This window comes from Zalophus californianus, chromosome 17, assembly GCF_009762305.2.
Source record: "Zalophus californianus isolate mZalCal1 chromosome 17, mZalCal1.pri.v2, whole genome shotgun sequence".
NCBI lineage: Eukaryota > Metazoa > Chordata > Mammalia > Carnivora > Otariidae > Zalophus > Zalophus californianus.
Genome location: NC_045611.1, coordinates 33,391,847 through 33,406,599, shown reverse-complemented (window position 1 = coordinate 33,406,599; position 14,753 = coordinate 33,391,847). Strand labels below are relative to the sequence as shown.

At 42.2% G+C, this 14,753-nt stretch overlaps 1 protein-coding gene across 1 annotated transcript in view; it reads right to left on the bottom strand.

Moving 5' to 3' along the window:
• LOC113936589 (nuclear receptor coactivator 5-like) overlaps positions 1–14,488 on the bottom strand; it is a 38,880-nt gene extending 24,392 nt beyond the window's left edge. Inside the window, exons 1-2 of the mRNA XM_027619984.2 lie at positions 14,440–14,488; positions 9,180–9,246 (exon numbers count right to left, since the gene is read on the bottom strand). Of these exons, the coding sequence (XP_027475785.1) occupies positions 9,180–9,238 (59 nt within the window). The 5' untranslated portion in view covers positions 9,239–9,246; positions 14,440–14,488. The remainder of the gene's footprint in view (positions 1–9,179; positions 9,247–14,439) is intronic.
• Positions 14,489–14,753: the final 265 nt, after the last annotated feature.

The window sequence follows — 14,753 nt, the reverse complement described above, 5'->3', positions numbered from 1 at the left end:
GAGCCACACAGGTGCCCCATCTTTATCTAATCTTTCTAAAATGTACTAGACCCATCTCATCCTTCCTTAACAACTGCAAGTCTTTCATCATTTGTCTGTTTGTTGGCTAGTCCAGGTCAGTTATGACCATCACTCCCATATTTTCTCAAATATAAGACTTGTACTTTTTCTCTTTCATATATGAAATTAGGGATCCTTCTTACAATAATATATACATTTGATGTTGTGTGTTTTCCTTTTAAAACCTACTATTGGGGCGCCTGGGTGGTCATTAAGTGTCTGCCTTCAGCTCAGGTCATGATCCCAGGGTCCTGGGATTGAGACCCCCATCGGGCTCCCTGCTCAGCGGGAAGCCTGCTTCTCCCTCTCCCAATCCCCCTGCTTGTGTTCCCTCTCTCGCTGTCTCTCTCTCTGTGTCAAATAAATAAATAAAATCCTTTTTAAAAAATTAAAATTAAAATTAAAAAAACAAAAGCTACTATTAAAGGTGGCTCAGTAGATTAAGCAGCTGCCTTTGGCCCCGGTCATAATCCCCAGGTCCTGGAATCAAGGCCCAGGTCAGGCTCCCTGGTGAGCGGGGTGTCTGCTTCTTCCTCTCCCTCTGCCCCTCGCCCTGCTTATGTGTTCTCTCTTGCTTGCTCTCTCTCTAATAAATAAAATCTTTAAAAATAAATAAACGAATGACATCACAAGATGCAATTGGCATGGACTGTGGGAAACTCTAGAAGACGAAGGACCTGCTTCTTCAATAACGACAAAATATTTTAAAAAATAAAACATGAAGGAACCTATAGATTTAAGACTTAAGAGACATCAACTGCTACAGAACATTCCACCCAACAATAACAGAATATATATTTTTCAAGTGCACAATGAACATTCCCAAGGATAGACCATGTTAGGTCACAAAACAAGTCTTAATAAATTCAAAAACATTGAGATCATAAAGAGTATCTTTTTCTGATCACAATAGAATGAAATTAGACATCAACAGTTGAAGAAAAACTGAAAAATCCTAAAAATGGAGAAATTCACACCCTTTTAAACACCAATGGGTCAAAGAAACCACAGTGAAAAATCAGAAAATACTCTGAGACAATGAAAATGAAAACAACATAGCAAAACTGAGATGCAGTGAAAGTAATGCTAAGAGAAAAATGTATAGCTGTAAACATTTACATTAAAAAAGATCTCAAATCAACAACCTAACTTCACCACTTAAGGAACTAGACAAAGAAGAACAAATAACCCAAAGCTAGGAGGAGGAAGGAAATAATAAAGATTAGAGCAGAGATAAATAAAATAAAGACTAGAAAAACAATACAGAAAAATCGATAAAATGAAGAGTTGGTTCTTTGAAAAGATCAACAAAGATGATAAACCTTTAGCTGGATTAAAAAAGAAAAAAAAAGAACACACAAATAACTAAAATCAGATGTAAAAGAGAGAACATTACCACCAGTTTCACATAAATAAAAAGGATTATAAGAGAGTACTATGAGAGCCCCTGGGTGGTGCAGTCAGTTGAGCGTCTGACTCTTGGTTTCAGCTCAGGTCATGATCTCAGGGACATGATCTCGGGGTTGTGGGATTGAGCCCCATGTGGGGCTCAGCACAGTCGGCTTGGGATTCTCTCTCCCTCTGCCCCTCCCACTCATGGACGCTCTCTCTCGCTCTCAAAAATAAATTTTAAAAAAAGAGACAGAGGGGTGCCTGGTAGCTCAGTCGTTAAGTGTCTGCCTTCGGCTCAGGTCATGATCCCAGGGTCCTGGGATTGAGCCCCGCATCAGGCTCCCTGCTCTGCGGGAAGCCTGCTTCTCCCTCTCCCACTCCCCCTGCTTGTGTTCCTGCTCTTGCTATCTCTCTCTGTCAAATAAATAAATAAAATCTTAAAAAAAAGAGAGAGAGTACTATGAGCAATTATACACAATAAATTGTATAACCTAGAAGAAATGCACAAATTCCTAGAAATACACAATCTACCAAGACCGAGTCATGAACAAATAAAAAATCTGAATAGATCTGTAACTAGTAAGAAGACGGAAAACTCCATAAAAAGACTATACTTTCGGGCGCCTGGGTGGCTCAGTCGTTAAGCGTCTGCCTTCGGCTCAGGTCATGATCCCAGGGTCCTGGGATCGAGTCCCACATCGGGCTCCCTGCTCAGCGGGAGGCCTGCTTCTCCCTCTCCCACTCCCCCTGCTTGTGTTCCTGCTCTCACTGTCTCTCTCTGTCAAATAAATAAATAAAAAATCTTTAAAAAAAAAAAAAGACTATACTTTCAGGGACCATTTCTATCGTTTGTTACTCTGGGTGTTGCTTCTGCGGCTGCTTTTGCCATAGTTGACTGTTCTCTTCCTTTGGGAGAGCAAGCGGAAAACAGAAACAAAAACAAACAAACAATCTCCATAAAGAACACTCAAAACCAGATGGCTTCACTGGTGAATTCCATCAACCATTTAAAGAAGTAACAGATCTTTCTCAAACTCTTCCAAAAAAACCAAAGAGAAGGGAACACTTTCCAACTCATTCTATGAAGCCAGCATTACCCTCATACCAAAGCCAAAGACACTACAAGAAAACTGTAAATCAATGTCCTTTATAAACACTGCTGCAAAAATCGTCCAAAAAATACTAACAATTGGGATTCAACAGTACATTAAAATGATTATACACCATAACCAAGCACAATTTATTCCTTTAATGCAAGGATGGTTCAACATATGAAAATAAATCAATGTGATACTCCATACTAACAGGATGAAGGAAAAATTCACATGATCTCAACTGATGCAGGAAGCACTTGACAAAATTCAACATCCTTTCATGATAAAAAAAAAAAGTATTCTACAACCACTTTACAAACTAAAAACACAAGTAAACTACCTCAACATAATAAAATCTATATACGAAAAGCCCAAAGCTAACATCATGCTCAGGGGTGAGGCTGCAGGCTTTTCCTCTAAGACCTGGAACAAGACAAACACGTCCACTGTCACCACTTCTTTCCAACATAAGACCGTAAGTCCTAGCCACAGCAAATAAGCAAGAGAAAGAAATAAAAGGCATCCAAATTGGAAAAGAAGTAAAATTATCTCTGTTGATGGCATGTTATATATTTAGGGAAAACCCTATAAAGCATTGCACCAAAAACAACTTTAAAAAACCTGTTAGAATAATAAACAAATTAAGCTAAATTGTAGGACACAAAATCAACTTGCAAAAACCAGTTGCAATTCTATACACTACCAATGAACAATAGGAAAGAAAATTAGGAAAACAATTCCATTTACAATAGCAACAAAAACAATACTTACAAATAAACTTAAACAAAGAGGTCAAAACTATATACACTGAAAACTATGAACTGTTGTTGAAAGAAGTTAAAGAAGACACCAGTAAGTAGAAAGATATCCCATCTTCATGAGTTGGAACAGTTAGTATTATTAAGATGTCAATACTACCTGAAAAAATCTACAGATTCAATGCAATTCCTATCAAAATCCCAATGACTTTTTTTGCAGAAGTTCATCCTAAATTTCATATGGAATTCCAAGGGACCCAAAATAACCAAAATAATCTTGAAAAAAAAAAGAACAAAGTTGGAAGTTTCACACTTTCTGATTTCAAAACCTATTACAAAGTACAGTATTAAAAACAGTGTGGTACTGTCATAAAAACAGATACACAGACCAAAAGAACAGAACAGAAAGCCCAGAAATATACCTTCACATATAAGGGTTAAATAATTTTTTTGAAAGTGCCAAGACCATTCAATGGGAAAAGGACAGTCTTTTCAACAAACTGTGCCAGGAAAACTAGCATCCACATGCAAAAGAATGTTGGATCCTTTTATCTTACACCATATACAAAAATTAACTCAAAGTGCATCAAAGATTTAAATATAAGACCTGAAGCTATTAAAGTCTTAGAAGAAATGATGGGGGAAAGTTTTGACACTGGATTTGGCAATGATCTCTTGGATGTGACACTAAAAGCAAAGACGACAAAAGAAAAAAACAGATAAATTGGACTATATCAAAATTAAAAACTTTTGCACATAAAAGATCACTATTACAGGGTGAAAAGGCAAGTCACAAAATGGGAGAAAATATCTACAAATCATATATCTGATATATCTGATATGCCAAATATATAAAAAATTCCTACAATTTAACAACAAAAAAACAAACAACCCAATCCAAAAATGGGCAAAGGACTTGAATAGACATTTTTCCAACAAGATGTGCAAATAGGCAATCAGCACCTAAAAAGATGTTCAATTTCACTAATCATCAGAGAAATGCAAATCAAAACCACAGTAAGGTACACCCAGCTGGCTCAGTTAGTAGAGCATGCAACCCTTGATCTTGGGATTGTAAATTCAAGTCCCACACTGGGTGTAGAACTTATTTAAAAAAAAACAACAAAAAACCACACAATAAGATGTCACTTCACACCCATTAGGATGGATACTACCAACAAAACAGAAACAAGTACTGGTGGGGTTGTACAGCAGTTGGAATCTCTGTGCACTATTGACGGGATGATAAAATGGTGCAACAGTTATGGAAAATAGTCAGCAGCTCCTCAAAAATTTAAAATTAGAACTTCCATATGATCCAGCAATCCCACTTCTGGGTATATATCCCAGAACTGCAATATCTAAGAGATATTTGCATATGCATGTGCATAGCCACATTATTCATAATTGCCAAGAAGTGGTAGCAATCCAAATGTCCATCAATGGAAGAACTGAGAAACAAAATGTGGTTTATACATACTGTATTTGTTAGTTCTCCAGAGAAACACAACCAATAGGATGTATACATACAGATTTATTATGAGTAATTGGTTCATTTGACCACAGAGGCTGGCACGTGTAAAATCTGCAGGGTAAACTGGCAAGCTGGAGCCCTGAGAGCCAATGTTCCAGTATGAGTTTGAAGGTAGTCTGCTGAGAACTAGCAAGAACTGATGTGGCAGATGAAGTCCAAAGGCAGTCTACTGAAGAAATCTCAATTGCTGAAGGAGATGGATCTTTTTTGTTCTCTTCAGGCCTTTAACTGATTGGAGGAGGCCCATTCATATATTGGAAGGCAATCTCTTTTATTCAAAGCCCACCAATTTAAATATTACTCTCCTCCACAAACACCCTCACAGAAATACTCAGAACAATGTTTGAACAAATACCTGGGTACCACATGATCTAGCCAAGTTAATATATAAAATTAACCATCATACATACAATGGAATATTATGCTGTCTTAAAAGGAAATCCTGTCACATGTTACAACATGTTATGAACCTTGAGAACATTATGCTAACTGAAATAAATCAGTCACAAAAGTACAATTATATGATTTCACTTATATGAGGTAACTAAATGTAGGGTAAGTGCCTGACATTAAGCTTCTGATTGCCAAGACATCCATTTCAAAGATATCATCTTGAATAAACATATTGCCAGGTATATGACACAGCCACTAGGTAAAACAACCAGATTAGAAACTAGGTTACCCGTGAAATTCCCCTTACAGAAAAATGCTGCGTAACTTAGATAACTGACCACTTGAGTGAACCTGCTTCCACTCTCCCATGCCCTCATTTCTGCTCTTCCACTTCAAATTAGCCAATAATGAGTGACCCCTCAAAAGCCCAGACATTCCACCCGCAGACCCTAATAAAGTCAGAGCCCCAGCTCCTCCCTCTCTCCCCTCTCTACTTGGGATCTTACATGTACCATGTACCCTCCAGGACTTGCAAGTACTAAATCCTGTTCCTCAAAATTCCCTGATTGTTTTTGTGGAGGTGCACCCTGTGATCATTAAGAACCAAAAGGATCAGTCTAGTGACAGCCCGGGCCCCCCTGGGGGAAATATCAGTGGAGCTCGCTGTAAGAGAGGCCCGGAGAGTGCCTCAGGCATTCCTAGCTGAGAGCATCACCATCAAGAGGTGGGGTGGAACGCAACACTAAAGGAGTCAAATTTATACAAATAGGAAGTAGAATGATGGTTATCAAAAGCTGGGAAGGGGGCAAGGGGACTTATTGTTTAATAGGTACAGAGTTTCAGGGCACCTGCGTGGCTTAGCCAGTTAAATGTCTGCCTTTGGCTCAGGTCAGATTCCTAGGATCAAGCCTTGTGTCAGGCTCTCTGCTCAGTGGGGAGGCTGCTTCTCCCTCTCCCTGTCCCCCTGCCCCTCCCCCTGCTCGCACCCTCCAGCTCTCTTTCAAATAAATAAAATCTTTTAAATTTTTTTTTAAGATTTTATTATTTATTTGAGAGAGAGAGGGATAGAGCACAAGCAGGGGGAGCAGTAGAGAGAGAGGGAGAAGCAGGCTCCCCGCCGAGCAGGGAGCCCGATGTGGGGCTCGATCCCAGGACCCCGGGACCACGACCCGAGCCAAAGGCAGACGCTCAACCGACTGAGCCATCCAGGCGCCCCTCAAATAAATAAAATCTTTTTAAAAAAATGGTTAAAATGGTAATTTTTATGTTATATATATTTTACCCAATAAGAGAGATGTCAACTAAATGTAATATGTAGGCTTTATTTAGATCTCAATTCAAATTAAATAACTATAAGGTAATCAAGAAAATATAGTGTCTAGATATCTAATGATATTAAATTATTGATTTGGGGGAGTTATATTAGTAAACAGAGACTATGTAATAAAAACAGAGTTCTTAACTTCTAGAAATACATATTGAAATATAAATATACAGATCTGTTCTCTGAGATTTGCTTCAAAATAATTTCAAGCTGGGGTGAGGAGCAAGACTAGAGACTAGCCTAGAGTCAGTAATACTGGAATAAAGTGATGGGTACAGAGCGGTATATTACACTGTTTCTCTACTTCTGCTTATGTTTGAAAAAAAAGGGTTGTTTTTGTTGTTATTGTTTTTAATGAATGGCATCCTAGAATTAAAGAAATAGAGTAACAGTGCCATCCCATCACAGAGCAATGCTCTCAGGTACTGCTGAGACCACTGGTCCTAATGGCCTGTGGCAGGCAGAATGGCCTACAGACACATCCACATCGAAATTGCTAGAGCTTCTGAATAGGTTAGCTTATGTGCCAAAGGGTCTTTAGAGACATGATTAAGGACATAGATGGGGGTACCACACTGAATATCTGGATGGGTCCAATGTAATCACAAGAGTCCTTAAAAGCAGAAAACCTTTCTGGGCTGCAGTTGGAGGAGAGATCTGAAACTTGGTAGGGACCGGCTCTGAAGAGAGAGGAAGGGATCTCAAGCCAGGAATGCCAGTGGCCTCTGGAAGCTACAAATGGCTCTCAGCTGACAGCCAGCAAGGAGATGGAGACCTCGGTCCTACAACTGCAAGGAACTACATTCTACCAACATTCTGAACAAGCAAGGGCATGTGTGCTCTCTTACAACCTCTCAGGAGAGGAACACAGCCTGCTGACACCTTGATTTTAGGCTGGTGAGACCCAAGTTGCACTTCTGACCTATAGAACTGTAAGGTAACAAAGATTTCTTTTAAATTGCTAAATGTATGATAATCTAACATGGCAGAAATGGAAAACTAATACATGGTCCAAAACATCTATGACTTTTAAAGTTTCTGTCTGCCTTTTACATTTTTTCCCCTACTTTCCTTTGGTATAAGCCTATAGTCTATGCTGCTTATTCACCACTTCAAATGTGCTATGGGCGTGTAAAGCAAATATACATTCGTTCATTCATTCAACACCAACTAGCAGCTAACAGAGGAGCGCCTGCTCTGTATCAGGCAGGCAGTAAGCTGGACACTAGGGCTGTAATGGGGACCATCCTAAGAGACCGGTGTGTGTACCCAGACCTGCAGTTGTACGCACACTGGCTTTATCTACAGGCACCCTGACTCCAGCCAAACACAACCAGCCATGGGTGCTGGGGTGTAGCTAGGCTTAGCAGGCTGCAAAGCTTCTCAGGTAACTGGTACCAGCAATTTGCTGGTGCAAGATTCTTAAAGTAGTTCCCACACCAACAGCAGGAGTCATCTGAGCTGTGTAGTTAAACGTGCATCTCCCTGGACCCAAGACTTCACAAACCAACAGGGATGGATCCTGGGAATCTGCACCGTAACAGGGTCTTCAACTGATTCTTAGGCATCCCTAAGTTTGAGAAGCAAGCCATAGTGGGGTCCCGGGGGCCCAACCCCAGCTCTCTGGGAGTAATACGGCTCTGAGTAAGAGCCACAAAGCCTATAAGTAATGTCTAAAAACGATAGTGCAGGAAAAAAAAAGTGCAAAGATCTGATGGTAACCGTTTTGGTGATTACAGAGGTAAAATGCTGAGTATACAATAAAGCTTGCAGACTACCCTCAAACATGTAAAAATCAAGAAGTTGGTTTGTTCACCAAGTTTCTCTAACAATATAACAAAAAGCATGAACAGTGTTAACAGTGGCAAATGCCAGAGTGGGCTTATAGAAGATTTGTATTTTTTGTGTTATGCATTTCAGTGTTATTTGAATATTTAAAAACAAGTATTTATCGTGCTTCCTATGCATCTATATTCCAAAATAAAAAGTTTAAAGAAAGCATTACTTTTGCTCTTAGAAGACTGAAAAGAATGTCATTTTGTAAATTATATAAACTAAAATTAAAGTAGGGGTGCCTCGTTGGCTCAGTCGTTAAGCATCTGCCTTTGGCTCAGGTCATGATCCCAGGGTCCTGGGATCAAGCCCCGCGTTGGGCTCCCTGCTCTGCAGGAGTCCTGCTTCTTCTCCCACTCCCCCTGCTTTTGTTCCCTCTCTCGCTGTGTCTCCCTCTGTCAAATAAATAAATAAAATCTTTAAATTAATTAAGTAAAGTAAAATCAACAATTGCTAAAATTAAATCTTGATATCTGCATTTACATCTTCATCTAATTTTGCTATTTTACCCTGGGAACACCTAAGAACCAATACACATATTTAAAGAATATTTCACTTTGGGGCGCCTGGGTGGCTCAGTTGGTTAAGCGACTGCCTTCGGCTCAGGTCATGATCCTGGAGTCCCAGGATCGAGTCCCACATCGGGCTCCCTGCTCGGCAGGGGGTCTGCTTCTCCCTCTGACCCTCTCCCCTCTCATACTCTCTCTCTATCTCATTCTCTCTCTCAAATAAATAAATAAAATCTTAAAAAAAATTAAAAAAAATTTAAAAAAAAGAATATTTCACTTTACCTTTTAGCTACTGAAGATCTTCCATATTGTCTTCTGCGAAGCCTAGGAGATGAAGACATCTTAAGTCCTAGGAAAATAAATTGCATTTTTTAGGATTAAATTAGAAAACCATTTTACAATATCAACAGCACTGTGAAACATTTACGAGCAGCAATGTTTGCTTCCAACCTCCACCCATACCAATTTTTCAAGCAAACACAAGCAAAAAGACCAGCTAATCACAACTCTGAGATACCATCCCAACTCTATTTCTCTGCTAAAGAAAAACTCTAAGTCAACACAACATCTAGGGAAGATGCAGGGAGCACTGGCAAAAAGGCTCACGGACTGGAGAAAAGGAAAAGAGGTATGAGTATGAACTAAAATGCACAGTGGCAAGGTGTAATGAAACAAACTTTATTTCACTGATTTCAGTTCCACTTTGGTTGTCCTGTCTTCCTTTAGAACCATGTAACGCTTGATAAGGAGACATGACAAAGGCAAACCACCACAAAACACACTGTCCAAGGCCAGATTTGGGGCCAGCAAGGATAGTTTTCTTTTCCTTAATGAATCCATTTGTGCACTGCCTACATCTGAAAAGATGCTGAGATGTCTATGACTAAAAGGGAGAACAAATAAAGCATTAAAATAAGGAGGAAAAAGAAGCACCAAAATAAGGAACTTCTCCATTATTTTTTTTAAAGATTTATTTATTTGAGAGAGAGCACACGCGCATGCACAAGCACAGTGGGTGGGAGGGACGGAGAAAGAATCTCAAGTGGACTCCACGTGGAGCATGGATCTTGACGTGGGGCTTGATCCCACAACCCTGAGATTAAGAGTCAGCTGCTCAAATGACTGTGCCACCCAGGCGCACCTCCATTATTTTAAATGATATAATTCACGCACCATAAAATTCACCCTTTCAAAGTTAAATTTTATGGTGTTTTTTAGTACATTCACAAAGTTGTGTAACCATCACCACTTATGTAATTCCAGGACATTCTCATCACTCCCCCTCCAACAAAAGAAATTCCAGCAGCAGTCACACTCTATGCTCTCATCCTCCCAGCCTCTGGCAACCAATCATGTACTTCCAGTCTCTTTGGAATATGTATTTCAGACATCTGATATAAATGGAATGTCCTCTTTTATGTCTGGCTTCTTTCATTTAGCATGCTTTGGGATGTTGTGAGATGCATGCATCGGTATTTGCTCCTTTTCATGGCTAAATACTATTCCACTGTATGGATATACCACTTGTTCATCCATTCACCAGTTGATGGTCATTTGGGTTGTTTCCACTTTTGGGCCATTATAAACAAGGCCGCTATGAACATTTGTGTAACAGATTTTTGTGTGAACACATATTCAATTCTCTTGGGTACACATTTAGGAGTGGAATTGCTGGGTGATATGGTAATTATGCTTAACTTTTTGAGGAACTGCCAAACTGTTTGCCACATACGCTGTACTATTTTACATTTTCACCAGCAATACATGAGGGATTCAATTTCTCCCCAAGCTTGCCAACACTAGAGATGAATCTTAAATAGCAGTCTTCAAACTGGGTACATGGACCTGGGGATAGGAAGACATTCTGCGGGGATCGTGAGCATGAGCATGATGGATACTCTGAAAATAATTTCAGGCCCCCTGCTTCCATAAGTACTCTTTCCCACCTGCACTTGATCTAACAGGCTGAGGAAAGGCCCGTAACCTCCTTCTCCTCTCCTCTTGCTCAATCACCCTATCCCACTGCACAAAAGAAAGACCAACCGACATGGCAGAAATGGAAAACTAATACATGGTCCAAAACATCTATGACTTTTAAAGTTTCTGTCTGCCTTTTGCATTTTTTCCCCTACTTTCCTTTGGTATAAGCCTATAGTCTATGCTGCTTATTCACCACTTCAAATGTGCTATGGGCGTGTAAAGCAAATATACATTCGTTCATTCATTCAACACCAACTAGCAGCTAACAGAGGAGCGCCTGCTCTGTATCAGGCAGGCAGTAAGCTGGACACTAGGGCTGTAATGGGGACCATCCTAAGAGACCGGTGTGTGTACCCAGACCTGCAGTTGTACGCACACTGGCTTTATCTACAGGCACCCTGACTCCAGCCAAACACAACCAGCCATGGGTGCTGGGTGTAGCTAGGCTTAGCAGGCTGCAAAGCTTCTCAGGTAACTGGTACCAGCAATTTGCTGGTGCAAGATTCTTAAAGTAGTTCCCACACCAACAGCAGGAGTCATCTGAGCTGCGTAGTTAAACGTGCATCTCCCTGGACCCAAGACTTCAAAAACCAACAGGGATGGATCCTGGGAATCTACACTGTAACAGGGTCTTCAACTGATTCTTAGGCATCCCTAAGTTTGAGAAGCAAGCCATAGTGGGGTCCCGGGGGCCCAACCCCAGCTCTCTGGGAGTAACACGGCTCTGAGTAAGAGCCACAAAGCCTATAAATAATGTCTAAAAACGATAGTGCAGGAAAAAAAAAAGTGCAAAGACTGATGGTAACCATTTTGGTGATTGCAGAGGTAAAATGCTGAATATACAATTAAGCTTGCAGACTACCCTCAAACATGTAAAAATCAAGAAGCTAGTTTGTTCAGAATCTCACTTGATCCAGTGGATTACCCCAGTGTAAAAACTTAAGAATGAGATTAAAGTAAGTGGAGAAAGCAGAACAATGCAAACAATTTCAACAAGAGATACTGAAGGGAACAGAGCCTTATTCCATCCAATTACAGTATGGCTCTAAGCATTGTCCATCCTAGAAGAGTGGAATGTTCGACATAGAGATGGGTATGTTTGATTACACCATAACCAATAATCAACTAAAAATGGATCACAGACCTAAATGAAAGATGAAAAAGTATAAACCTCTTAGAAGAAAACACAGTAAGGGCGCCTGGGTGGCTCAGTTGGTTAAGTGACTGCCTTCGGCTTAGGTCATGATCCTGGAGTCCCAGGATCGAGTCCCACGTCGGGCTCCCTGCTCAGCGGGGGGTTTGCTTCTCCCTCTGACCCTCTTCCCTCTCGTGCTCTCTGTCTCTCATTCTCTCTCTCTCAAATAAATAAATAAAATCTTAAAAAAAAAGAAGAAAACACAGTAAATATTTACAACCTTGGGTTAGAGAAAAATTTCTTGGATATGACACCAAAAGCACAAGCATTAAAAAACTGACAAATTGGGGGACACCTGGGTGGCTCAGTTAAGTGCCTGACTCTAGATTTCAGCTCTGGTCATGATTTTAGGGTCATGATATCAAGCCCCATGTCAGGCTCCATGCTAAGCATGGAGCCTGTTCAAGATTCTCTCTCTCAGGGGTGCATGGGTGGCTCAGTCAGTTAAGCATCTGCCTTCGGCTCAGGTCATGATCCCAGAATTCCAGGATCGAGTCCCACGTCGGGCTCTCTGCTCAGTGGGGAGTCTGCTTCTCCCCCTGCCCTTCACCCCACTTGTGCTCTCTCTCTCTCTCAAATAAACAAATAAAATCTTCAAAAAAAAGATTTTCTCTCCCTTGACCTCTGCCCCTCCCCTCCAGCTTGTGCTATCTAAAAAAAAACCTTGGGGCGCCTGGGTGGCTCAGTTGGTTAAGCGACTGCCTTCGGCTCAGGTCATGATCCTGGAGTCCCGGGATCGAGTCCCGCATCAGGCTCCCTGCTCGGCGGGGAGTCTGCTTCTCCCTCTGACCCTACCCCCTCTCATGTGCTCTCTCTCTCTCTCTCTCTCACTCTCTCTCTCAAATAAATAAATAAAATCTTTAAAAAAAAATACTTTAGTTGTCAATTTACAAATGTGTAAGGAGGAAATAAAGTTTTCCACCACGGGCTTGGGAATAGGGTCACCCCACAGTTCAGCCTGTCATGGGAACTAGCAAAATAAAACCTCATCCTAGAAACTAGCAGTTACCCACCCAAATGCAATAGTATTCTCAACACTTAACTAAGGGCAGAGTTAGAAAGCCAACACTGATTTGCAGGTAGCCTCTTGTCTGCTCTCACTCCTCCATTATGGCAGAGCCATGGCAGGAGGCATTTACCTTGCAAAATAGGTAGCCTCTTGCCCCCCCCGCCCCTGGGACTGGGACAAAGCTGAAATACAAAGATGACCAAAAGCAAAATAAAACCATATATCTCAGTTTGGAGCTTTCAAGATTCAGTTTCTTCAGAAGTCGTATTTTTTTTAGTTTATTTACTTAAGCAATCTCTACACACAAAGTGGGGCTCAAACTCAGGACCCCCAAGGTCAAGAGTCTCGGGCTCCTCCCACTGAGCCAGCCAGGCACCCTTCCTTTAAGAGTAATATTGAACTTAACTCATTTTTTTCCCAGTCACTGAACTCCCAAAGAAGGCCCACCCATGCCATACCTGCTCAAATGCCTCTTTCAGACAGAGGGCACAACCCTCTTGATCACCCCTGTACTCCCAGCCTAGCCAACCCTGGCCTCAGACTCCCTGCACTCAGGCATTGAGCTTGGTGCAGGGAATACAGGGCGAGCAGATAAGAGGACTGTGTTGCCCTCCTGGGAATAACTTATTAATCAAACATCACGCAGTCAAAACAGTTATTAAATAATCACTGAAGCAAAATTACAACTGTGTGGTAATAGGGAAGCGGAGGCACTTTGGAAATGGTGCAATAGGAGAATATATCTGTTCCAAACCTTTATCCATATTAATTCATTTAACCATCAAAAGATCCTATAAGGTAAGTTCTATCATTACCCCATTTTGGGGATGAGGAAGTGGGCACAGAGAGGTAAGGGAACTTGCCCAGGGACACACAGCTCATCAGTGGTCCCAGATTCACACACGGGTCTGACTCCAGAAGCCTGGTGTAATCACCAAATCCGCTGCCTCGGTAAATATTGGAGGAAAGAATGAACTGGAGACAGCGACAGCACATTAGCAAGAGTTCTCCCAAGGAGGTAAAGGGAGGCCGGGGCAGAGCTGATGCACGGGGCACCGACCTGCTGGTGACGAGGGCACGCCAAGGCGGGAAGGCAAGAGGATGGGCAGGGAGGCTGTAAAGGAGGCAGGAGAGGCTGCTGGGGCTTCCCGGTTCATCCCCAGGTAACGCGTCCAGCCCCCTTGCCCACTTCTCAACTGGGGAAACTGAGGCCCCCTCCCCCCAAGGAGCCAGAACACAGGTTCTGAGGCACCGGCCTGCCTCAGCCTCCCCGAGCTCTCCAGCCGGGAGGTGGTTAGAGGCAAAGGGACTGCAGTGAGGCAGGACCGGGCGCCCCCTGCCCTTGGCGGGACACTTACGTGGCCTGACCACCGCGTTCTTCTCAGGTTCCCTCACGCAGCGTCCCGCGCTTTTGCTCTCCCGCCTTGCCCTGCGCGCCCGCGGCCCCGCCCCCAGCAGGCCCCGCCCCCAGCAGGCCCCACCCACCACACCGCGCGGGGGTGCCCACAGCGCCCCTGGGGGCTGGGAGGCGCAGGCCCACGCGCAGGCCCACGCTCAGACTTCTAGACTGTTCCGGCCTTGTTCCTTTTCCTCACACGTCCCTCCTTGCCCGACCTTCCCTCCCTCCCTCGCCTTTCCTTTGCCTTTCATGTTTTAAATCACACAGTTGTTC